This window comes from Megascapheus bottae, chromosome 7, assembly GCF_031878675.1.
Source record: "Megascapheus bottae isolate mThoBot1 chromosome 7, mThoBot2.hap1, whole genome shotgun sequence".
NCBI classification, from domain to species: domain Eukaryota; kingdom Metazoa; phylum Chordata; class Mammalia; order Rodentia; family Geomyidae; genus Megascapheus; species Megascapheus bottae.
Window position 1 is genome coordinate 9,858,155 of NC_143515.1, and position 24,162 is coordinate 9,882,316.

At 49.5% G+C, this 24,162-nt stretch overlaps 2 protein-coding genes across 7 annotated transcripts in view; one reads left to right on the forward strand and one right to left on the reverse strand.

Moving 5' to 3' along the window:
* The window catches only part of Fer1l5 (fer-1 like family member 5), a 67,032-nt gene extending 47,083 nt beyond the window's left edge, over nucleotides 1-19,949 (forward strand). The window contains exons 20-53 of the mRNA XM_090336420.1: nucleotides 509-633; nucleotides 1,349-1,449; nucleotides 2,354-2,531; nucleotides 2,610-2,756; nucleotides 3,720-3,851; nucleotides 5,053-5,216; nucleotides 5,495-5,609; nucleotides 6,343-6,445; nucleotides 7,048-7,211; nucleotides 7,307-7,477; nucleotides 7,637-7,754; nucleotides 7,855-7,932; nucleotides 8,790-8,971; nucleotides 9,179-9,340; nucleotides 9,601-9,705; nucleotides 10,875-11,021; nucleotides 11,101-11,263; nucleotides 11,383-11,408; nucleotides 12,311-12,361; nucleotides 12,445-12,549; nucleotides 13,063-13,182; nucleotides 13,675-13,836; nucleotides 14,071-14,162; nucleotides 14,613-14,783; nucleotides 15,052-15,200; nucleotides 15,451-15,590; nucleotides 17,230-17,318; nucleotides 17,824-17,919; nucleotides 18,041-18,182; nucleotides 18,384-18,483; nucleotides 18,559-18,749; nucleotides 18,890-18,999; nucleotides 19,305-19,452; nucleotides 19,561-19,949. Of these exons, the coding sequence (XP_090192546.1) occupies nucleotides 509-633; nucleotides 1,349-1,449; nucleotides 2,354-2,531; nucleotides 2,610-2,756; nucleotides 3,720-3,851; nucleotides 5,053-5,216; nucleotides 5,495-5,609; nucleotides 6,343-6,445; nucleotides 7,048-7,211; nucleotides 7,307-7,477; nucleotides 7,637-7,754; nucleotides 7,855-7,932; nucleotides 8,790-8,971; nucleotides 9,179-9,340; nucleotides 9,601-9,705; nucleotides 10,875-11,021; nucleotides 11,101-11,263; nucleotides 11,383-11,408; nucleotides 12,311-12,361; nucleotides 12,445-12,549; nucleotides 13,063-13,182; nucleotides 13,675-13,836; nucleotides 14,071-14,162; nucleotides 14,613-14,783; nucleotides 15,052-15,200; nucleotides 15,451-15,590; nucleotides 17,230-17,318; nucleotides 17,824-17,919; nucleotides 18,041-18,182; nucleotides 18,384-18,483; nucleotides 18,559-18,749; nucleotides 18,890-18,999; nucleotides 19,305-19,452; nucleotides 19,561-19,797 (4,484 nt within the window). The 3' untranslated portion in view covers nucleotides 19,798-19,949. The remainder of the gene's footprint in view (nucleotides 1-508; nucleotides 634-1,348; nucleotides 1,450-2,353; nucleotides 2,532-2,609; nucleotides 2,757-3,719; nucleotides 3,852-5,052; nucleotides 5,217-5,494; nucleotides 5,610-6,342; nucleotides 6,446-7,047; nucleotides 7,212-7,306; nucleotides 7,478-7,636; nucleotides 7,755-7,854; nucleotides 7,933-8,789; nucleotides 8,972-9,178; nucleotides 9,341-9,600; nucleotides 9,706-10,874; nucleotides 11,022-11,100; nucleotides 11,264-11,382; nucleotides 11,409-12,310; nucleotides 12,362-12,444; nucleotides 12,550-13,062; nucleotides 13,183-13,674; nucleotides 13,837-14,070; nucleotides 14,163-14,612; nucleotides 14,784-15,051; nucleotides 15,201-15,450; nucleotides 15,591-17,229; nucleotides 17,319-17,823; nucleotides 17,920-18,040; nucleotides 18,183-18,383; nucleotides 18,484-18,558; nucleotides 18,750-18,889; nucleotides 19,000-19,304; nucleotides 19,453-19,560) is intronic.
* Nucleotides 19,950-22,486: 2,537 nt separating this feature from the next.
* The window catches only part of Lman2l (lectin, mannose binding 2 like), a 28,507-nt gene continuing 26,831 nt past the window's right edge, over nucleotides 22,487-24,162 (reverse strand). For all 6 annotated transcript variants that reach the window (XM_090336423.1, XM_090336422.1, XM_090336421.1 and 3 more), the window contains 2 exons: nucleotides 23,209-23,328; nucleotides 22,487-22,917 (listed from right to left, as the gene is read on the reverse strand). In XM_090336423.1, coding sequence (XP_090192549.1) covers nucleotides 22,775-22,917; nucleotides 23,209-23,328 — 263 coding nt within the window. In that variant the 3' untranslated portion in view covers nucleotides 22,487-22,774. The remainder of the gene's footprint in view (nucleotides 22,918-23,208; nucleotides 23,329-24,162) is intronic.

Genomic DNA, 24,162 nt, shown 5'->3' on the forward strand with positions numbered 1-24,162 from the left:
TCCATCCCTCCCACCTCCCCCACTTTCCATTTCAATAAAGCCCAGTGCTCCCCATTCCATTCCTATGCAGTGGCAGATCCTCCTCCCTGGACCCAAGGCCCACTCCTCCCCAGCCTGTCAGCCCACCAGAAGAGACACCCTTGCCTTAGCATCTTGTCTGAGCCTCTGAAGCAAGATACCTGTGATATGATCTGGCTATGCCACTTTAGGCAAACCGTTTCCCATGCCTAGTATGGATTTTCCTACTTGTAAACCAGAAACTTCCAAAGGCCCTGTGACACATTGAATACTCAGGAGGGGCCTGCTGAGTTCATTAGAGAGCATGCTCTGGGCTGGCCCAGGCTCCCTCCTATGGAGGTCCTCCAGCATAATCAGCAGATTACATCTCTGAAGAATTAATAGAGGTGGGGGGGTGGAGAATTAAGAGAAAGGAATCCTCAAGTAAGAAGGACTTTCCAGGATCCTTCAGACATGTAATGCCCCCTCTGCTCTTTTGCCTATGTCTCAGGAAACAAATACCACTATGTGCCTTGGTACAACACCAAGCCTGTTGTGGCTGTGACTTCCTACTGGGAGGATGTCACCTTCCGTTTGAACTGCCTCAATCAACTCCACATCACTCAGGACCGCCTGGTGAGTGTGCAGGGCCACAGCAGGACAGGGGAGGTGATTGGGAGGCTTGGGAATCTATAGCGAGCGTGCCCCCCCCACACACACATACACACACTCCACAGCATTGAGTCATTGATGCTGAAGACACCAAGATGAATAATCATAGCCCTTGTCCTCTTTTGTCCTGGGTGACAAGTCAGCTGTGCACATAGCTAAGCCATCATGTAACTAGGGCTGTAGTGGTGATACAGGTGCCTGGAGACTCAGGATCAGAGAGAAAGATGAGGAGGGAGGAAATGAGCAGAGGAGTCAGGAGGTATACACAAAAATGACCTTTCAGTAGGGTTTTAAAGTCATCTGTGGGGGTTGAGGAATGGTAATAATATGCAAAGTCACAGAGCTGTCCCAGCTTTTGAAAGGCAGACAGTCAGAGAGTGGTCATAGTACAAAGGTCTTAGTTCAATGTCAAGGAGAGTAGGTCTCAGGACACCTCCACCTTACACATGACTTCCTTACATTTGCACATGGCAGCTCAGGGGTCCAGACTCTATACCACTTCCCAGTTCTACCCCATCCTGGGTTCCTCTTGGCTTACCAGTTTTGTTCTTGTTGGAAGCAAGCCTTACTAGGGCATGGGGCAGCCTTAAACTGCTGATCATTGAGTTACCTCCACAAAGCAGCCCTACAGCTTGTCCCATCTTGAAGCCTGCTCTCTCCTTTTCCCTCCCATGAGCAGAAGGCCAATCTGGCCATCCTGAAATCCATTAGGAATCCAAAGGACCCAGCTCTGCTCCACCAGTGGGAGAAACTGCGGAAGGAGCTGCTGGAGGACTGCAGGTAAGACTGCAGGCTGCTGGGCCTGGCTGGACTAGATCAGGTTCCAAAAGGAGGCCGGTGGTTCAAACTGCTCAAAAGGATGTAAAATCTGAAGACTATGGCTCAAAGCCAGCCCAGGCAGTAAAGTCCATGAAACTCTTATCTCCAATTAACCACCGAAAATCTAGAAGTGGAGCTGTGGCTCAACTGGTAGAATGCTAACTTTGAGGAAAAAGAAAAGCTTAGAGATAGTGCCCAGGCTGGAGTTCATGCCCCAGGACACACACACACACACACACACACACACACACACACACACACACACACACACACACATGCACAGAGGAGTATATGTAACTGGAGACTACAGAACTCCTCCCCATACATGTATGAGCTTTGCTCAAATCCCGCCCTCGCTTAAATCTAGACAGAAGCAGTTTTTCCTTCTTCATGTAGGCTTGTCTAGAAAATGACTCCAAATTCTCTCTCAAGACATCTCATACTTATTCCTGATGGTACTACCATATGAGCAATCCCCTTCACCCAGACAAACCCACACCATCCCAGCTCTATATCTTTTCCCATAATTCCTTCTGTCCCAAGTTCCCTCCTTGGGAGTCTGCTCTGGGACACTCATCAGAAAGCCTTTACTGTCCCTCCTCCCCCAAATCAGGGTTTAGTTGACCCATCCCCCTAGCACCTATCCTTCCACAGGAGATTCTTGGATACAGGTCACTTTGCAAGGTGGGGAGGGAGCCTGGGGACAGCCTAGGGACAGATGGGCAGCATCTCCAGGTCAGACCAGGCATGGATGCACAGGATCTCAATGGTAGGAAGGACACATTGACCATGTTGTATGGCCAGAGGTAGAGGCATGGGAGGGAAGTGAGTAGTCCAACCTCCTTTCCCCTGTCCTTGGCCACAGGTGCCCTCTGCCCGCCATGATTGATCACCCCAAAGCCACCATCCTGGATAAGAATAAGTGGCAGGTCCGAACCCTCGTCCTGAAGGAATTAGAACAAAAGGCCAGGGAAGCTAAGCCCAGGAACATGGTGGCCACAGTGGAGGACTGGCTGCACCGCCTCAATGCTGTGCTTCCTGAGGTGGGCGTCAGACACGCTGGCTGGGAGCAAGGCTCGTTGCTGGCCACGTAGGTCCTGACACTTTCTCTACCATGGCAGCCTCAGACAAGCCTTCCGGATGTGACAATCTGGCTGATGGCTAATGAGGAGCGCGTGGCTTTTGCTCGAGTGCCCGCCCACACCATCCTGTTCTCGCGAGCTTGCCCTGGCAGATTCTGTGGGAAAATCCAGAACCTTCTCCTCCAGGTGGGAAACCATCTCTTACAGGGGTCTTCAGGGGACGGGAAGGTCCCCAATTTCCCAGAGAGACCTCCTAGAATTGCAGCTCCCCCACCCCCCACCCCCACCCATGACTCTCCTTGAGTGTGTGGCCCATTTTCTCTCTTCCTGGCTCTTTAATAGGTAGAATAGGATGAAACAATTCTGAAAGGAGGGTAGGAACCTATGTTCACCAGCTTGTGGGGTGGTGCCAAGAATGCCCCCTCACAATTGTTCTTCAAATCCATCTCATCTGTCACCCTCACAGTCACCACTTACTCTAGTCCTTTCTTGTATCTCCTGGACCAAGCCTAAGTATCCAATGCCTGTAAGATCTGGATACCAGCCCTTCATACCAGAGCCAAACTATAAATAAAACTCATACCCTGGTCTCCTCTTGGCCCTGACAAGCCTTCTTTTAAGAGAAGGTAGAGTCTCATAAACCATCCCTGGTTCCTATTGCCTCTTGAAGAAAGTTCTGGTCTACCTAGCCACCTCACACTCCATAAACCCAGGTCACTCTGCCCCCTGCACCCCCAGTCCCAAACATGCCTGACCTTTGTTCTTTCCATAATAGTGCAAAGACACTCCCTCTCTTGCTGTCAAAGTCATTCTCATCTTACAAGAGCCTCCTACTGGGGTATGAGGTCCAGGCACTTAGTAGTGCCAGCCCATACCAAGCAGGCATTCAATGATAGCTATTATCACCAATGCCATTATCACAGCTCTTCTGTGGAACCTTCCTGGCTCCCTACGCTGGATCACCCATCTCCCCTACCTCTCTCCTGCTCTAGTACTCAGTTGAACGTGAGAGCCCTTGTTGCCAGGGCTCTGGGGGAAGGGAAGGGGTGGCATGGCTCATTCCGGGGGGGGGGGTGTTCCCTCCCTCATCCACACTCTTAATTCCCATGGGATTGGCACCCCCGTGGGTCTGACCTGCCTCTTGTTCAGTACCCAGAGGGTGAAGGACAGCAGAACATACTTCTGGCCCATCTCCGGGTCTGCATGTGGCTAGGCAATGTCACAGACAGCAAGAATCTGCAGCTGCCCCAGCAGGGGAACTTGGTGGTGTATGCAGAGACGGTCAGTGCCAGTTGAGGGCATGAGGGGGTGAGGGGAACAGAGGGAGGTTGTCTAGGCCTGGACCAAGCTAGGGAAGAGCCAGACTCGACGGCAAGTTGTACAATATAAGAATAGTGATGCCCCTGTAGTAGCCTAGCACCAAAGATGGAGGAAAACATTATGAACACAATCTGAAAATTATGAGGGGGTCTGAGACTAAAGCCTGTTCACAAATAATAGATTTAAGATGACAACAGGAAGACTGATTGTTCACTCAGGCACCTGGTCACACCCTTCCTTGTTTGTTTTTGTTTTCCTGGGCACTGTCCCTGGGCTTTCTCAAAGCTGGCGCTCTATCACTTGAGCCACAGCACCACTTCTGGCTTTTTCTGTGTATGTGGTACTGAGGGCTTCATGCATGCCAGGCAAGCACTCTACCATTAGGCCACATTCCTGCCAACTCTCCTCCCCACCCCACCATATAGATTTATTGAGAGCTTTCTCCTAGTTTGCTCACTGTTAGATGATTTTTTTTTGTCACTAACAGTGCAGCCTGGGACCCCTGCAGATCCCAACATGGATTTTAGACTAGACTGGTGACCCTACGAGAGAGTAGGCTTGGGATGTGAGCAAGAAGCAGGACGTGAGAGATCCACCCATAGAACCATCGGCTTAGAGAGCAAGTGAGCAAAGAACTGAAAATTGTTCTGGAATCAAAAAAATAGGCCAGGATCTTGGCTCCCTGGGGAGAGCGTGGCTCAGAAGCAGCGCTGACAGCAGATTTCTCTCTGTAGGGTTTGAGTTTGCTGCATGCTTTTTAATTGAATGTGTAGATAAACATGTCATAATACCGTAGATTCACCCTCTACACCTATGATGTTTCCCATTGGTTGAATGGCAATGTGCCATTGAATGGCAGCACAGGGGACAGGTGTAAAGCAGCACAGTTTTCCCCAGGGCTGCAGTGGGTAGGGAAGGGCAGATTGCATGGAAGGTACTGGCTCTTCCAGAGGCACCCACCCTCCTCTGCTAGCTGAGCAATGTGGGTCAGGTTGACTCCTAAGCCTCTGTCTCCTTTTCAGTGTCATAAGAAAAGGACATGGACCTTTTTCTTGTCTGGCTAGTGCATTTATAGGGCACGAGGGAGGGGGCATCATCCATCATCCACCAACACCATGTGCTGGAGAAGGTACTGGCACGACTTGAGCCTCTCCTTCCCTAGTATGAAAATCAAGCCAAGTATAAAGACCAGTGGGGACAGAAGGGATTGGACCACTGTCCTGGCTTCTCAGATGTCATGGGACACAAAGCGCTCTCCAAGACGGATTTCAGTGAACCCACAGGATGGCATTGGCAGGGCAATTGGATAGTGGAGCCTCAGAGGAGGTAAGACCAGGGGTACAAGCCATAGAAAGCGTCACTAAGGTGGGCTGCTTGTCACCTGGGACGCCAAGTCAATGGTAACCCAAAGAGGTAGGCATAAATCCAGGGAGCCAGTCCCCCTGGGGGAGGTACACAAAGCATAATGGCTCTGCCTAGAAGCCATGTCTTCCCAGCCCTGCCTTGCCCAGCGCAGATGGGGATGCCTTGGGGAGAGTTTGGCTAATATGGATGGCCCCAAGGCCTCTGGTTCAGGGAGGATTTGGGGGTCTCATTGCTGACAGACTCCTCTTAGACATAGACATCAACAAGAGCCAAGTACTAGAGGAGGTATATGAGAACCAGATCCGTGATGCCGCAGGCACCTGGATACCTGCAGCCGTCCCGAACACTGATCTGGTAGGCTGGCCAGCCTTTTTCAGGGGATGAGGGCAGCAAGAAAACCAAATGGGGGACATGGGCTGCTGGGGTGGTCCAGCAGAAAGAACTACACTGACCCCTGCTCCCTAGGCAGTATAGGATCAAGTGAGCACCTTCTCTTGGACTGAGGGAGTTGTATCCCAAGATGACATGCTAGAGATACCTTAAATAAAAGGTCAGGAATGAGGCTGAATGCCAGTCAGTCTGCCTGAGGAGGCAAAGTTCTAAGGATCATAGATTGAAGCCAGACCAATCAGGAAAGTCTGTGAGACTCTTATCCCCAGTTGCTACCAAAAAGCTGAAAGTGGAACGGTGGCTATGCCTAAGCCCTGAATTCAAGCCCTAATACTGGCACAAAAAGCCATGTCAGAAACAGCCAGATATAGTGGTATGTATTTGTAGCTCCAGCTATTTGGAAGGCTAAAGCAAGAAAAGTATGTGAGCCTGCTACAGGACAATAAACGCTATCCTATCTCAAATGTATGCTAGTCTTCCTTTTTCAAGAAGGAGAGAACACTTTATAATTCAAAAGGGCAAGTTCTTAAAACACATTGACTATTCTAGGCATAGCAAACCCAGTCTTCCCCAGAGAATAGCCACCATGGCAGGAGGGAGAGAGTCACAGACAAGGGGGTGTGTGGAGCACGTGGAGGCAAGCTCTCTCCAGCTTAGTCCCCATAGGATAGACAACCCTAATGTTCTCCCCCCACAGAATGGGCATCCAGTGAAGGCCCTAGAGGATGTACAGTGTCCCCAAGGCTGGCACTTTGAGAAGAACTGGGTAGTGGAGCACAACCTCGCCGTAGACAATGAAGGTCAGTTCTCTGAGGTCAAGGAGGTCCTGGTGAACACCAAATCACCAAGGCCCCTGGCAGTTGTTCTGGGTAGGCTGGGTGGGTGGGCGTGAATCTTTGACAACTTCTGATCGGCCAAAGCTCCTCGATGAGATGGATCTAAGTTTTTGAGAGAATGGCATCTCTGCCACTCACTCCGTAAAAACATGAATGCGAGTGTTAGACTGAACCAGGTGCTTCCTGAGCCCTGGCACAGGTGAGGCTCCGTGGATGCCTGTGGGTATGGATTTGGTTGTGGCACTTGAATTTACCAAGACAGTTCCTGGAAAGGAGCAAGAGGCAGGACAGATAGATAGCCTTAAAGTCCCCACAGAATGGACAACCTTAAGGTCTGGCTCCAGCCACAAGCTTTGTGGCTCACATGGCCTTGCTTGTCACCTTTATTTGTAAGATAGGCAGTGGGGCCCAGGCCATACAGGTGACATTGTGACCATACATTCCTGCAGAAGAGGAAAAGCCCCACCCCTTTAGCCTATCCCTCTAGAGCCCTTCCCTCAGGCCTGTGGAAGCCACCCTGCCTGAAGGTAGCAGCTGGTTCAGCGGCCATGGTGCTACCTCCACAGGCTGGGAATACGGAGTGGGCATCCCACCGTCAGGCCTGCCCCAGGTCTGGAGTTCGGTGGAAAAGACCTACCACACCTGCCGGCGGCGACACTGGGTGCGAGTGCGTTTCCGGAACCATGAAGAGCTAGGCAACGAGCAGAAGACTCTTTCCTTCCTGGAGCTGGTGAGGGATGGAAGGGAGGGGTCTTGAGGGGACCCCAGGCAGGGACCACCTGGGAATGCAATGGCAGGACCACAACTTTGTTTTTCTCCCTGCAGCAGGACATGGCCAAGGAGGGAGAGGAGGGCTGGGAGTATGGTACCTTTGGCTCCAAGTTCCACCTGGACCCTCAGCCTCATAGTCGGTTCCGGCGCCGCTGCTGGCACCGCAGGCTGATACCTAACAAGGATGAAAACATTGCTCCTATTTTCCTCCTGGAAGGAACTTTGGTAAAACCACTGTGGGCCGGGCGATGCCTGCCTGGTGGGGCCTCTTGTTATTCGGGCTTGGGAGTTGGCATCTGGGAAGGGAAGAGGGCAGGGCTGGTGTATGGCAAGAAGAGACAGGAACATATTGGAGAGCTTTAGGAGGTGTTGTGCTGGGCACAGGCAATGGACTTGAAAGAGCACATGAAGCAGGAAGAATACAAGGTGACAAAGTCCCAGAAGCCTATCCAAGAGGACTTCTATCTCTCCACGATGCCCTTCATTTACTTCATTCTTAACAGTGAGCACTGTTGGAGTGGGCACAGAAGGAATGGAGGACCCAAGAGGCAACATGTGAGGGCCCAAGTGACAGGTGACAGACATGATTTCTCTTTTCCCAGAGCCCCACTACTACCAGCTCTTCTGCTACATCTACCAGGCCCGGAACCTGAGGTCCAACCACATCCTGACTTTCCAAGGTAGGAATGGCTCCTGTCATTCAGTCTTTAGCCCCCAACTTCTCAGGGTCTGGCAACAGGGCCAACCAGCTGCAGAATAAATAGGGAGGAGGCTGGGAGTGTGGCTTAGTGGTAGAGTGCTTGCCTAACATGCACAAAGCCCGGGGTTCCATTCCTTGGTACCACATACACAGAAAAAGCTGGAAGTAGTGCTGTGGCTCAAGTGGCAGAATGCCAGCCTTGAGAAAAAAGTGTCCATGGACAGTGTCTAGGCCCTGAGTTCAAGTCCAGGACTGGGAAAGAATAAAATAAATGAAGAAGTAGGAGGTAACAAAGATCCAGACACCCTAGCCCCACAAACATTAAATTTTGGGAATAGACCCAACTATAAGGTGGGCCTGCTACTGTGAAATTACAAAGGGGGGATTAAATGGGGGGCTTAGTTCAGTGGGACTTGAAAAAGGAAGGAGTTTACCTGGCAGGGGATGGATAAGACATGAAGGCATGCTGTGGTTTGGATGGAAGAAGGGCCAGAAGAGGCCCAGACGTGAGAGGAGCCACTGAAAGGTACAAGAGACAATCTCAGTGTTCGCACACTGTCTTTTTAGTTCCACTGATAGAGAAGCTGGGACAGTGGGTAGCAGAGCTCCAGGAATATGTCAAGACACTACCTACCTTGTCTCCAGAACCTCACTGAGGAGCCTTCAACCTCCATCTCTGTAAAGGCCTCAACAATGATAGGCATGGAGGCTATGAGAATGGAACCAAGGACTCCCTGGCCTCTTGAGTTGATGCCCAGGGTATGCTGAGGCGGCCTTCTGTGCAGCTGGCACGGCAGCAGCTTGGAGACACAGGACTCCTTATCTTCTCCTCTCCAGAGACCTTCATCCGGGTAATCTTCTTGAATCACAGCCGGTGCACTCAGACCTTGAAGAGCTCTGCAGCCCCAACTTGGGCCCAGACGATCATCTTCCAACATATCCTGATGTATGAGAATCCTAAGGACACTAAAGAGAGCCCCCCACTTGTGGTCCTGGAACTCTGGCAGCATGATTCCGCGGTATGATAGGCTGGGAAGAATGAGCAGGCCCACCTCACAGGCCATGCTGAATGTCTTTAGAAGAAAGTGGCAGGGAAATGGTCCAGTGAGGCAGAGGCCCTATACACATAAAAGCTAGTGGTTCCTTAGTCGTGGTCAGAAGCCCAGGTCAGAAGCTGGACTCTGGCCGCCTAGCCCCTGTACAGGTTCTGTGATCTTCTCTTCCAGGGAAAGGAAAGCTTACGTGGATGGAGTATGTGGCCCCCAATGGTCTGGCTAGACATTGAAAAACGGACACTACCCCCTTTAAGGTGGCACCCTGTTCTAAAAGGGTTTGCGGATGAAGAGTGTGAGATCTTGTCATCGTGTGAGCTGCTCCTTGAGACCGAGGTATTGGAAGACAGAGCCTGGTTGGGAGAGGCTGTGCTCACTGCTTGATCCTGGCCTAGTCACAGCCAGAAGGATCCCTCTCACCCCTTCATGAAAAGCATGAGGACTAAGCATGGGGGCATTGTCCCTAATTCCCTCTACCTCAGATCCACGGGGCTTTCCTAGGAGCCCTCAATGGAACCTGCCTGGTTTGGGGTGGGGGCAAGCAAATCCAACCCACAGGGCCTCAGGCTCTCTGTTCACCCTCCTCTGTCCTCCAGAAGCTGAAAGAGAAGCAGCAGCCAATCTTAAGCATACCCTATAAGGATAGGATCTATGCACTGCCTAAGAATATTCAGCCCACACTGAAGAAGATGGCCATTGAGGTGCAGAGGGGCAGGGGCGGGCAGGGGCCCACTACCACCCACAGCAGTCTGGAATATCCTGGAAAGAGCTTTCTGCTTTGCCTTGACTCATTAACCGACCTAAAGTTTTGACCCTAAGAAAACAATCTGAGGAACAGAGAGAGACAGAGAAATAGAGCAGAGGTTCAAATACAGCGTTATCAATAATTTGGGGCCTGACTTTTTAAAACAAAGTTAGTATTAAGGAGTTGTTACAAAGGAGTTATAATTCCATAAGTCAAGTAATGAGTACAATGCTTTTTGGACAATGTTATAATTTGCTTTTCCCCATTTCTCCCCCCATCCAGTCCCTATCCATAAGTTGCTTAGCTCATTTTTTTTTACATAATGTATATTGAATACCATGAATGCATTTGTTCATTCTTCTTCCTTCCATCTCTGTGCCCCCCCCAGCATTATAAGTCATTTTACTGCAAGTATCTATAATGGGCACCAGATCTATGATCTATGGCTGTTATTGTATCAATTGACTCCTGAACAAACCCTGTGCAGTAGAGACAACATATTGTGTGCCCTGATATAGCCACAATTTAGGCTCCGCCCTACCTGACTCTAAATAGAGGTCCCCATATTGAACCCTATAACAAAGCATGATCAAGGCTTCTAGGGACGAGTGACTTCCTCAAGATCAGGCAGCCTGGCTGGTGCCTGCTCTGGGCTCAAGGAAGTCCCTGTGAAGAAGGTTATGAATGTCTCCTTACATGGCCAGTGTCAGGTGAAGACCAGTTATGAAGTTCTCTGGGACACAGGTCAGCAATAAGCTAGATGGCCCAGAGAGTCATATGAAATCTGGGTCCCATTTGCTTCTGTGAGCTCTAGCAGCAACCAGCCTGTGGTCTGAGCCCAGAAAGGAGGAAGTGCAATGCCCAGGGGCACTGCAGGTCCCTGAGGATGCAATTAGTGATCACAAGGTATCTCCCAACGGGGAGGGAGGAAAGTAGCCGTGTCTTGAGAGGGCTAGCAAGATCTTTCACAGGGAGACCTCAAGGGGGGCCTTCAGATTCTGCCTTTCCACTCTGACTCAATCCTTACCCCTGCACCAGTGCATTGCACCCTGGGAAACCCAGCCCCCTCTGACCTAGACCCATTCCAATGGCCCTTTCCCCACCTTCCCGTGCTGATTCTGGCAGATCCTGGCTTGGGGCCTCCGGAGCATGAAGACAGTGCACCACCCCCAGCTCCTAGTGGAATTTGGGGAAGAGTCTGTGAGGACTGAAGCCATCAGTGACCTCAAGACCAACCCCAACTTTCCTGATTCTATCCTGTTCCTCACTGTGGTAAGAGGGCTTGAGGCAGGGCTGAGCAGGCCTCCGCTTCTGAGGGGCCTCACACTGCCCACCTCTCTCTGGACTGTAGTTCATGCCTACAGAGGAGACCTACGCACTGCCCCTTGTGGTGAAGGTGATAGACACACAGCTCTATGGCCAGCAAACCACAGTGGGTCAGGCCAATGTTGACTTCCTCCAACCCTATTTCTGTGATCCTTGGAATCTGTATTACACCCCCCCAAAGCTCCCAGGTATGTCTATCTGCTGACCCTTATCCACAACTTCCTGCTGGAAATAGAGGCGAGGCCTTGGCTTCCCCTGGGTTGGTGTCCCCTGTCCTGAAGCTCAGGACTGTCCTCTCTTCACACAGTGCTGTCTCTGAAGAAGCATCATCCCGTGAGTAATGGCCTGAGGCCACCTTCTCCATCATGTATGGGAATAACCCTAACCAGAGGCGGAGTGTCAGTTAAATAGTCCTAGAGTCCTAGGGTCTGTGCCCCAGCGTGAGCAGCCTAACTGCACATGAGGGCCTTTAAGGGTCTCTGAAGGGTCTTCAACTCAAGATTGCACCCGAGAATCGCTTGAAAGCTTGAGAACTCCTTAGACAAGGGCCACAGAGAAATCCTACCAAAGATGTTGAGAGAGGCCTAGGCATCAGAATTTTGTTCCTAGCCCTCTTTTGCCCCACCAGATGTTACCACTCTGTTTTCAAGGTTCAGAACTTCTACTCTAGGGCTGCATTATTATACTTAAATGCACAGAAGTCCTAGACATCTTAATCAAAAGCAGATTTTCTGGGCGTGGTGATGCATGCCTGTAATCCCAGCACTGAGGAGGCTGCGGCCTGTGAGTTCCAGGCTAGCCTAAGCTACTCAAGAGGCTAAGATCTGTGGATCAGGGTTTGAGGCCAGTCTGGCAGGAAAATCTCCGTAATTAACCACCAAAAAGTTGAGCTATGACTCAAGCCTTGAGAACCAGAGCTCAGGGAACAAATGTCTAAGCCCTGAGTTAAAGCTGCAGGCCTGAAACAGAACAGAAAAGAAAAGAGGAAGGAAGGAAGAAGGGAGGAAAGGCAGGCAGGCAGGCAGGCAAGATTCTGATTCTGAAGGTTGGGGTGGGGTGTGAGGTTCTGCATTTCTGAGCCCCTTTGAGCAATGACTACTAAGAAATATGCTTTCCCTACTTTATGCCCCCCAATCTTGTCTGTGCTTTCTGAAAGGCCTATGGGGAGAACAAAAGCAGAGAAGTTAGTCTCAGCCTTTATCCCTTCTCTTCTCTCTTACCATTTCACTTTTCAGTTCTTAGGGAACCTCTATGAGAAGTTCTGGTTCAAGTCCAGCAAGGCTGAGGTAACGTAAGTTCAGCCCAGGGGAATAAGGAACAAACAATTTGGGGAGATAGGCAGTTCCAGCCTGACCCTTTTCCCTGCCAGGATGAATATGAGCATGAGGTAGACTGGTGGAGCAAGCTATTTTGGGCCACAGGCGATGACCACAAGTCCTTGATGTATAAACACAAAGACTACCACACTCTAAAGGTTTGGAGGGTCCTGGGAGAAAAGGTAGAATAAAACCTCATGAGAGTTGGATACCAGTGGCGCAAGCCTGTAGTCCTAGCTATTCTGCAGGCTAAGATCTGAGGATGGTGTTTCAAAGCCAGCCAAGGGAAGAAAAGTCTGTTGAGACTCTTATTATCTCCAAGAAACTACCAGAAAACCAGAAGTGGTGCTGTGGCTCAAAGTGGTAGAGTGCTAAGCCTTGAGCAAAAGGAGCTCAGGGATAGAACCAAGCCCTGAGTTCAAGCCCCACAACCATCAGGAAAAAAAAAATGGGGAGGGGCCACAGATCTAGCCTTGATTCCTCCGGGAACCAGCAAGTGGGAGAGTTTCTACATGGTTCCCAAAGACTACCAGTCTCCTCTATCAACCAGCTAGTCTGAAGCAGTCAGGAGGGCTGTTGATGAAACAGGTGTTTGGAGAAAGGCCCTTCATCTCCTAATACCAGAAATGGCCTTCTCCCAACCTGGTCCTCACATTTTCCCTACCCTACAGGTGTATGAGTGTGAGCTGGAGGCTGTGCCAGCCTTCCAAGGCCTGCAGGACTTCTGCCAGACCTTCAAACTCTACCAGGAACAGCCCAAGGCAGACAGCCCTGCAGTGGGGGAATTTAAGGTGTTTGTCCACCCCAGTTTAATTTCCCATCACCTGGTGCCCCTAAGACTCTAAGGAAAGCTCTGATTCTACATGTTCATTGGAGAATGAGGCAGTGAAGGCTTGAAAATTATTTGGGAAGTGGAGGAGCAGAGATAAGCCTATGCCAGTATTCGGGAAGGCTGAGGAAGGCCTTCTCATTCCCTAGTTCTCGCTAGCCTCAGAACAAGTTCAGACTTGCAGAGGTGGATGTGAAATGAGAATTTACATCCACAGAATACGGAATCTCACTGAATGACCTCAGGTGCTCTGCCTAATACCTCCTAAATAGTGGTCCCTGCCAAACACAGCTTCTACGCCTATCTCTATGCCTGTCCTCCTGGCCCTGTCACTGCCACCCTCCACCCAACCCTCATTCTGCTGCCCTGGAGCTAGAAGCACCCCCATAGAGGAGCTTTGTAGAGCTGGGCAAGTACTGCCAGGCTGGGCAACCAGTAGCTTCTCCATCCTCAGGGTCTCTTCCGCATCTACCCCTTTCCTGAGAACCAGGAAGAACCCAAGCCCCCACGCCAGTTCATGACTTGGTCTGAGACAGAGGACTTTCCCCAGTTGTGCTTGGTGCGGGTATATGTGGTTCGAGGCATCAACCTTCAGCCACAGGACTTCAATGGCCTGGTAAAACAAACAAAAACCAGCCCCCAGAGACGATCAGCACATTGGCTTCTGCCCCCAACCCCAATCCCTAATCTCCCAAGATCCTCAGGCTCTGACAGTCTCTGACTGCCAACTCCTCACAGGGGTCCCGGGGTCCCAGGGTTCGTGTGGCTCACTCCTTGCCCTACTCCATCCCTTTCTAACCTGGACTGATCCCCCCCTCCCCATTTCCCTGACTTATTTCTGACCCCCCAGTGTGACCCTTATGTGACTCTGCAACTGGGGCAGACGAAGCTTGGCAGCCGGGATTTATATCAGCCCAACACTCTGGACCCCATCTTTGGCATGTAAGCTGCCCTCAGTCTACCCCTTTCACACTCGGCAGGGAGTCAGTCCCAAGGGCATGGCATGTTCGATTCTCTCCCAGCCCTGAGTTCATTCTGAACAGTGCCTCACACACTCTAGGTGCCCAACCACCAGAAGATAAATGGATTTATTTCTCTCCCACACACTGTATCCAGAAAGGGATCTCAGACATTACTGACCAGGCCATCAGAAGTTATTTTCAGAGTTGGGGATGTAGTGCCATGGTAGAGTGCTTGCCTGGTATGCATAAAGCTCTGGGTTCGATCCCTTGCAAATAAGCAAGTAAACAAACAAGTGTTTTTCAGCCACATACAGGGAATGGCTATTGGACAGCAAACTGCACCACATTTTTGTTCTCCATATCTGCCAAAAGTAAAGAAAGGGGAGGCTCTTGGGTAAGATGCTGCCATTTCCAACACCCTCACTTCTAGGATGTTTGAACTCACCTGTAACATTCCTCTGGAGAAGGACCTACAGATCCAGCTATATGACTTTGACCTCTTTTCCCCTGATGATAAGATCGGAACCACAGTCATTGACCTTGAAAACCGACTCCTGTCTGGCTTCGGAGCCCGATGCGGGCTTTCCAAATCCTACTGCCAGTGAGAGTGGACCTGTCTGGCAGTGGAGGCAGATGGGGAGGGGAGAAGGGAGGGGATGGATCCCATCTGCCCTGGGAACCAGAGTTCAACCTGTCCAGTCCCCGCTCACACTTCCACTTCCTAGCAACTTGCCCGGAGCAGCATATTCTCCAGGACCTCTTTCCCTGCTTTCACTCCGTCCTCTTCCCTGCTCCCACCCCGTCCTCTTCCCTGCTCCCACCCCGTCCTCTTCCCTGCTCCCACCCCGTCCTCTTCCCTGCTCCCACAGTGTAGGACCCTTTCCATGGAGGGATCAGATGCTCCCAAGCTTCCTTCTGGAACGCCATGCCAAGCGGAAAGGGTTGCCTCCACCCATGTTCAGCTCCAAGGAGGACTCTGCCTTTTACAATGGGAAGACATTCAAATTGAGAGACTTTGGTAAGTCCCAGCACACTTAGAGAAAATGCAGCTGATGAGCTTCCAGAATGGAAGAGCTGCAGATGGGGGGGGGGGGGGTCGGGATAAGAGGACAAGGAGAAATTGCTTCTGGGCCAGTGGGTACTTCCATTCCCAACACACACACTTCCTCCCACAGAAGGCAACCCTGCCCACTACCCAGGTGAGGATAGGGAGAATACTTAGGAGGCGGGAAGGCTGATGCCTTCATGATCTCCTCCTTCTGAACTAGAGCCCAAACCCCCTGATGTTTATGGTTTGGGACCCAAGAAAGAGCGCCTAGCACTGTACATCCTGCACACCCAGGGGCTTGTACCTGAGCACGTGGAGACCCGGACACTGTACAGTGACAGCCATCCAGGCATCGACCAGGTATAGGACTGGTGGGGCTGTCCTTGTTGCCTATGGAGCAGGCTGGAACAGGAGGCAAGGATCAGAATGAGGAGGAGGACAAGCCAATCACTATGGCAATAGGATTTTTGTTGTTGTTGTTAATAAGCAAGAAATTCCAGCAGAATCCTGAACTTCAGAGCTGGGCAGGTCATCTGCAGGAAATGGAGACTGGGCATCAGCTGTAGGAAGTCCAAGGGAGCCTCCCAGCCAGCGTCTCCACTGCCCTCTCTCAGGAGGGGTACGGAGGTGGCACGGCAGCTCAGACAGTGCAGACATTACATTACAACCTTGTTCTAGCTGTTAATTGCAGGCTGTATTCTCCATGGCAAGGAGCCTGAAACAAACAAAAAAAGATAACCAAGAGTACCCAAATTATCCCTTTCTGTCCAGCCACCACAATGGCTCATTTTCATTCTCTAAATCTCTCAAGGTCATGCACATTCTAAAGTCCTCTGGCTGAACATATATATATATATACACACCCTCATTAAACCTGTTTTCTCAATTGGGTCAACTTCTGAAGAATAAAAGTAGGTCGGGTAATTTGAAAGACAAATGTATTTATCTGTTTTGCAAAGTTGGCAGTGCTGCCCTTTTACTTCCTCCTTTCTTCACTGTTTCCAGCTTCTTAAAAAAACTTTCGATCGGTTATGGGGCTTAAACTCTGGGCCTGGGTTGCTGAGCTCTTCAGCTCAAAGCTAGCACTCTACCATTTAAGCCACAGTGCCACTTCCTGTTTCTGGTGGTTAAGTGGAGATAGAGTCTATCTTTTGTGCCCAGGCTGGCATTGAACCACAATCCTCAGATCTCAGCCTCCTGAGTAGCTAGGATTACAGGTGTGAGCCCGGCTTGTTTCCAGCTTTTATCTTCTTTCTCAGGTGTCTGTACTTTATAGCTAGCTTACTATTCTTAGGTTGTGGTCACAATACAAAATGAGCTAAGGGCTCAGAATGTTACTCAGTGGTGGAGTGCTTGGGAACAAGGTCTAGTACCTGATTGGATCATCTGATTAGCTACCCAATTTCCTCAGAGCTATCACACTGCTTAATAAGGGCCCAAGGTGGTTATGCTTGGCTCATGCCTGTAATCCTAGCTACTCAGGAGGCTGAGATCTGAAGATCATGGTTCAAAGCCAGCCTGAACATTAAAGTCCATGAGACTCTTATCTCCAATGAATTACCAGAAAACTGGAAGTAGCGCTGTAGTTTAAGGGGTAGGACGGTGGTAGCCTTGAGCTGAAGAGCTCAGGGACAACACCCAGGCCCAGAGTTCAAAAGAAAAAAGAAAGGCCCAACCCTGGTTGGGAATCCCTATCAAGAGGCAATCTCAGTGTGACCATTCCCCTGACCACAGAAGTGAAATCTCAGCATCAAACTACTGGCTTTGGAGCCATCATACACCACCCACATTTTACTACCATTGCAGTCAAAAACAAAGAGGAAGCTGGCAGGTGATCACCGCTGCCTCTCAGAAACCTCTATGCCCCACTCCTGGGTAGTGTAAGTTACAGGCCTCCCGAGGCCTCAGAAACCAGGACAGCTCAACTCCCAAACCATCTTGCTGATGAGAACAGAGGTCCCAGCAACCCCCAAACCAAGTGCGTATTTCTCTGCTCTAGGGAAAGGTACAAATGTGGGTGGACATTTTCCCCAAAGAGCTGGGGCCTCCTGGCCCCCCAGTCAACATCAGCCCCAGAAAGCCTAAACGGTAAGTAACAGCCCTATTCTCCCTGGCTGCATTTCTCACTGGCAGCCTGGGTGCCCTCACACCCTTGAGTGGCTGCACTTCAACCCTGGGAAGGTTGAAGAAGCTCTACTAGCCGGGCATGGCATGGTGGCTCATTCCTGGAATCCTAGCTACTCAGGAGGCTGAATCTGAGGATCAAGGTTCAGAGCCATCCCAGGCACTAAAGTCTATGAGACTTTTCTCTTCAGTTAACCTCTAGAAAACCGGAAGTGGTGCTGTGGTTCAAAGGGTTGTATGGTGGCTTTGAGCTGAGGAGCTCAGGGACAGCGCCGCCGGGGCACAGAGTTCAAACCCCACCACTGACAAAAACAAACAACAAAAAAACACAACTCTACTAGAGCTTTCTATCCAAGTTCCCCCAAATTCAGCAAAAGCACCGAAGGCAGCCTCCAGGCCCAGCCTCCCTCGCTAAGGCTGAGGCTGGGGAGCTGACCCTGGGCAAAGTCTCAGAGCACAGTGGCTGCAGGTATGAGCTGCGCTGCATTATCTGGAAAACTGACCACGTGGACCTGGTGCATGAGACTTTCAGTAAAGACAAGATGAGTGACATCTACGTCAAAGGGTGAGAGGGCTCAATTGCTCCATTTCAGCCACCCTCCTAATTCCAAGGGGATGAGCCACCTGTGGCTGGTGGGAAGAGGGGGCCATGCTCCTGAAATGAGGTGAGAGGATTCTGGTCCCAGGTGGTTATTTGGAATCGAGAAGGACATGCAGAAGACAGATATCCACTACCGCTCTATGACTGGGGAAGGCAACTTCAACTGGAGGTTCATCTTCACCATGGACTACCTGGCGGCAGAGTGTGTGTGTGTTCAAAGCCAGAAGGTAACAGGCGGGATGGGGTGAAGGGGAGGAGTCGAGGTTTCTTGAAGTTCCTTTTCTTCCCCTCCTGCCCGAGGAATATAGTCTTAGGCAGAAGCACTCCTTTGATAGTGAGAGTCCATCACAGCCGGTCCTGGTGGTTGAGGTGTCGTAGGGCGATGTCAAGGAAGCAGGCCAGTGACAGGCCCTTTTGCTGTCCTCCAGGATTACATATGGAGCCTGGACCCCACATCAGTGAAGTTTCCAGCCAGGCTCATCATCCAGATCTGGGACAACGACTTCTTCTCCAGTGATGACTTCATAGGTGAGATCCTAGCATAGGGCTTGTGACCGTAGGACTGGGAGCTGCTCCTTACTAACGGCATTTTCCTGGGCTCAGGGGTCCTGGAGCTGGATTTATCAGATATGCCCTTCCCCGCCCGCATGGCCAAGCAATGTTCCCTCAGGATGATGGACACTGCTCCCAAGTGGCCCTACCATCAACAAAAGCGCTTCTCCCTCTTTAAGAAGAGGACTGTAACTGGATGGTGGCCTTGCCAGGTCCAAGATGGGAACAAATGGCGCTTGTCGGTAGGAACTCTGGGGGAGATGTCTACTGGATAGAACTGCTATGGCATATAACTTCTGGGGCCCTTTAACTTTCTGGATGCTGGGGAATAGTCTAGCAAGCCTGTGCCACCTGACCTCCACCTGCCACCTGTGGTCCCTAGGGTAAAGTGAAGATGTCTCTGGAGATCCTGACAGAGAAAGATGCCTTAATCAGGCCAGCTGGACGAGGTCAATCGGAACCCAATCAATACCCCACTCTTCATCCTCCCCTGTAAGGGCTTCATTATTTGTATGGCTCAGTGGTTTTACAAGTAGATATGGGTAGTTACTTCCTTCCACATAGCCCAGTTATAACAGAAGACAGCAGACTTGGGAAGTGAAGGGGGAAGCAAGTAATTACCCCCCCAAAAAAGAAAGGGAGGGAGGGAGGGAGGGAGGGAAGGAGGGAGGGAGGGAGGCAGGCAGGCAGGCAGGCAGGCAGGCAGGCAGGCAGGCAGGCAAGCTCTTCCGCTCTGGATTATTTGACCTGAGGGTTCTTTCTTTCCTTCGTTCTCTGACTTCACCCACCATGGACAGACGCAGTGACACTGCTTTCATGTGGTTGCGGTCACCTATTAAAAATGTGTGCTTGGCTTGCTGCAAACGCTACGGCTGCAAATTAGTAGGGGCCTTCATCATGTTGGTTATGCTGTTTGTACTGTTCAACTTTATATATTCAACCCCGGTGAGTGAGAAACTTGGGACAAAGACAAAGTCACTGGTGGCTTTTAGGATGAATCTGAGAGTACATTTAGGTGATGACTTTGGGGGTTAACTCTATGGTCTCTTCTAGAACTATCTGGCTATGAGCTTGGTCAAACCTGAACTTCGGATGTACCCTCCCATTAAAATCATCAACCTCATCAATCCCCAAAACACCACCAGTGACAACTTTCCTGACTTTACCACAGAAAAGCCAAACTTACACCCTCCAAGAAACCAAGAAACAACACTCCCCCAGGGAGGAAATAATTCCACAAATTACCCAAGTACTATCTTCCCAGACTTCCTAGAACTTCTAGCTCCATAAAACTAATTTGTCCATGTTAGCCTGGCTTATCTCCTGCTTACCACCAGCCCTTTGGACTTCCTACCAGCTTCCTGTTTCTGTCTTTTAAGACATTACAAGGGGCTTATACATATTATATTGTTTGCAAACCATTTCCAATAAAAAGAGCAAAGCTGTAATTTTTTGTCATTGAAATAAACAACTTTTATAAAGTCATCTTGTAATTTGGGGTTTGGGAGGCTGAAGACAATATGAAAGGCTAAACTTGTCAGCTCTTCAGACAAATATAGTCAGGGAATAACATCAATCACCTTTGTGCACTTCTAGTTCTCTTCTACACAAAACGCCTTTGACATCAGAGGAAAGGAAAGAAAAGGTGACTGCAGGAAAGTGACGTTAATGGGTTGAGTAGCACACTAAGGCCACTGCTCTTACCCTAGGCGCGTGTACACAAGCACTATGTCACTAGCCAGGTTCCACCACCTTCTGGTACACACTTTGGGATTACAATGCTCAGAAAAATATCTGGCTCCAATTCACCATGGAAAAAATTTGTTTCTGTAACAAAAAGCAGGAGTTTGTTTTCTTTTGGGACTAGGGTTTAAATCAGGGCCTTGGATCACTTGAACTAAATCCCCAGCCCTGGGCTGGTTTTTGTGTATAACATGTTTCTCAAAGCCTAGTCCGCTAGGTTGGGTGAGGGACTACATTGTCACATCTTCCTGGCCTCCTTAAAAAGCCTCAGGGTGTACCAGTGGCTCACACCTCTAATCCCACACACCCAGGAGGGCTGAAATCTGAGGATTGCAGTTCTGAGACAGTCTAGTAGAAAAAACTTTGAGACTCTTATCCCCAATTACCCACCAAAAAAGTCCGAAGTGGAGGTATGGTTCAAGTGGTAGAGTGCCAATTGTAAACAGAAAGCCAAAAGCATGAGGATCAGAATTCAAGTCCGAGTACTAACCAAAAGAGAGGGGCGGGGGAGAGAAAGTTTCAGGGTGCTCATGAGCTGGTTCTATCCTTTTTATGACTAGACCCCTTCCTGCTATACCAGTACCTTGGCACTTCAAGAGCTCTACCGAGCCTCCATGCAATTCAGTCTCCCCACACAAGCCAATCCAGTCACACAGGCCAGTTCAGCTTGCCCTTAAGGTCAAAATAAGCAAGAGTCACCTGCTTTTTCACTTTTCCTGGTCCCAAGGCCATGTTCTAGGTCACAATCTATCCTCTGGCTCCCTTGATACTCTGCTATCGTGGGAAAGGTATCAGGAAACTATCCATCTGCACCCTACTTTTATTTCACCTGCAGGAAAGCAAGATAATAGTCTATATTGCATTTACAGTTTAATTTCAGGGGCCAGGAGTGTGGTCTAGTGGTAACAGTGCTTGCCTACCATGCATGAAGCCCTGGGTTCCATTCCTCAGTACCACATACACAGGAAAAGCCAGAAGTAGTGCAGTGGCTCAAGTGGTAGAGGACTAGCCTTGGTCAGTATCCAGGACAATACCCAGGTCCTGAGTTCAAGCCCCAGGACTGGCAAAAACAAAAGTTTAATTATATTGGTGCTATATTAAGCACAAAGAAAAAAAAACGCCTCTAAGAAGAATACCTATCCACAGGCAAGGTGATCTTCTTGTTTCTGGGATAAACTGAGGGCTTAACCAATCCCAAAGAGTTGATATACTTGAGGCTCAATAAAAAGCTTAGACCTCCCCTAAAATACACCCTAGAAAGGAAGACAATGAGTCAAAGTCTCATGATTGAATACATCAGCCACTTTACGAATTTTCCTTAGGCTACAGAGGCCTCTTAGGGAAACACTAGCCTGTGACCTTTTAATCACAGGGCAGACAGGTGAGCAGTGTGTGACCCCTTTCAGATAAGGCAGTGAAATAAGGGTTGACACAAAAACAACACTCAGGCTGTTCTGCTCAATTACCACAAACTCTTCCAGGCACAGGATAAAGGCCATTTGCTTCCATACTCGAAACATAAAACAGCAGCTGTTTCTTCTCCATTAGGACAAAGGAGTCAAATTTCTTCTTGGGAGAGTGTCCAAAACCAGGTAATAAGAAGAGCTTCTTTATACTTCTAACATTCAAAGTGAGATTCCAAAAACCATGATACACACAAAACATGCAGCTAAGTGGATCCACCAAGTCCAGAAATACCTCTACCTGATTATAGCAAATGACAAATGTTCATTCTGAGTCAAACCTGGAACTCAGTTTCACAGTTCATCTCAGGGCACCCATGAAGTCTCCCAAGCTTCTCTTAACTTGCACAAAGACTTTCAATAGTCTTGACCAAGAGCCTGAGGGAATTGATAGGAAGGCCACAGACACACCAAGACTCGAGACCCTGGCTAGAGAAAAGAGGCTGGAGCAACAAGCTAAAGCAAAAGCCCTAGGTCCACCTAATGAGGAGCGGTGAAACCTAAGTTTGTTCTAGAGTGCTAGAAAACCCAAATGTATTCTGGGCATGTATCTCAGGATGATGCACATGGAGAGGAAAATGAATGGAGGTGAAAGGAAAGGAGGCAGGAAGATGTTTCCATTCAGATTTCCAAGGAAATCTCAAAAGGAAGTGTGTGCAAAAAAGCAAAAACCAATCAATGGATATCCAGAAGGTTTGAGTTCTGGTTTTCTATTTGTAGACTTAAAAATGGAGTAGAAAGGCCTGCTGAGTCTAGTCCATGTCCAATTCTGTTCTGCGATTTCGGCATCAGGATATGTATATATTCTCTCCACGTCTCTTAATTCCCAAGTGGAAGAGGACTGCTGGGAAAGGCACATCACAGCAGCATTGCCCTGCATGGGTGGCTTCTTAGACCAGTTAGATGTCCCTGGGCATAAAGGGTCCTTTGCATTCAAACTCCAGTGATGGACATAGTTCCTGACCGGTTGCTGGGGTCTGCCAGGCTGTGTGCGCAGGCCAGTTCCTGCTCTTCCCACACTTCATAGATGATAGTCACAGACCAGGTCGCAACAGCAGAGCTCAGTAGAAGCGCTTCCGGCTCTGTTCCTGCCATTTGTTGTAGAGGATGATGCAAATAACAATGGCAAATACAGAGAACACCAGGGAGAAAAAAACGATGAGGAAGAGGGCCAGGCCACTCAAGGAAGGCAGTGGGGCTGTCACTAAGGAAGCAAGAGAAAAACAAATCAGAAGCACGAAACCCACCAAGAAAAGAAGGATCACAAGCTGTCTTAGTTCTCCATTCCTGATGCCCACTTCTAGAGTCAGAGCGTAGACTCCCCCTTTCCAGGTGGTTCAATTTAAAATTGAAGCAGTCCACTGCTAATCATCTACACCAGAAGGACAAGCAGAAAGTGATACAAATCATCCATAGAGAAAGGAATTACCCAGATTTCATCAACACTGCAACGCCCTCCCAACTATGGGACCATTTCCCAGGATCCCACACTCACTCTCAGGCAGCTTCATGTTGTCCACCGAGGGCAAGAACACATCCCGATGCAGCTTCTCCTCTTCTGGGGTCCTCTCCACTGTCAGCTCAAACAACTTCAGAGAAATGACATCGTGATTATCTAGAGAAGAATATAAGAATTTTTATTCCAGTCACCTCAAAAAGTTCTGGAGAGGAACTGGGAGTTTGACTTAGTGGAAGAGTCCTTGCCTAGCATGCACAACACTCTGGGTTTGATTCCTTGGTTCTGAATACACTGAAAAAAGCTGGAAGTGGTGCTGTGGCTCAAGTGGTAGAGCTCTAGCCTTAAGGAAAGCCCAGGACAGTGCTCAGGCCCTGAGTTCAAGCCCCAAGACTGGCAAAAAAAATATTTTTTTCTGGAGATAATGCCAGATGCCAGTGGTTCATGCCTGTAATCCTAGCTACTCAGGAGGCTGAGATCTGAGGAACAAGGTTTAAAGCCAGCCCAGGCACTAAAGTCTGGGAGACTCTTATCTCCAATTAACCACCAGAAAACCGGAAAGTAGCCCTGTGGGTCAAGTGGTAGATCGTAGCTTTGAGCTGAAGAGCTCAGGGACAATCCCAGGCCAGAGTTCAAGCCCCATGGCTGACCAAAAAAACACAAAAAAGTTTTGGAGTTAGTATTTTTTTTTTTTGCTGGCCCTGAGACTTGAACTCAGGGCCTGGGCACTGTCCCTGAGCTCAAGACTAGCACTCTACCACTTGAGCCACTGCACCAATTCCAGCTTTTTCTGTTTATGTGGTACTGAGGATTCCAACCCAGGGTTCCATTCATGCTAGGCAAACACTCCACCACTAAGCCACATTCCCAGCCCCACTATTCAAGTTTTTGATTTAGAAAAATTGAAACCTCTTCATTTTCTCATCTAAAAATGAAGAATGGAATCAAATCTAGTTTATATTCTGCATTTAAATTTTTACTGACAATGCATTA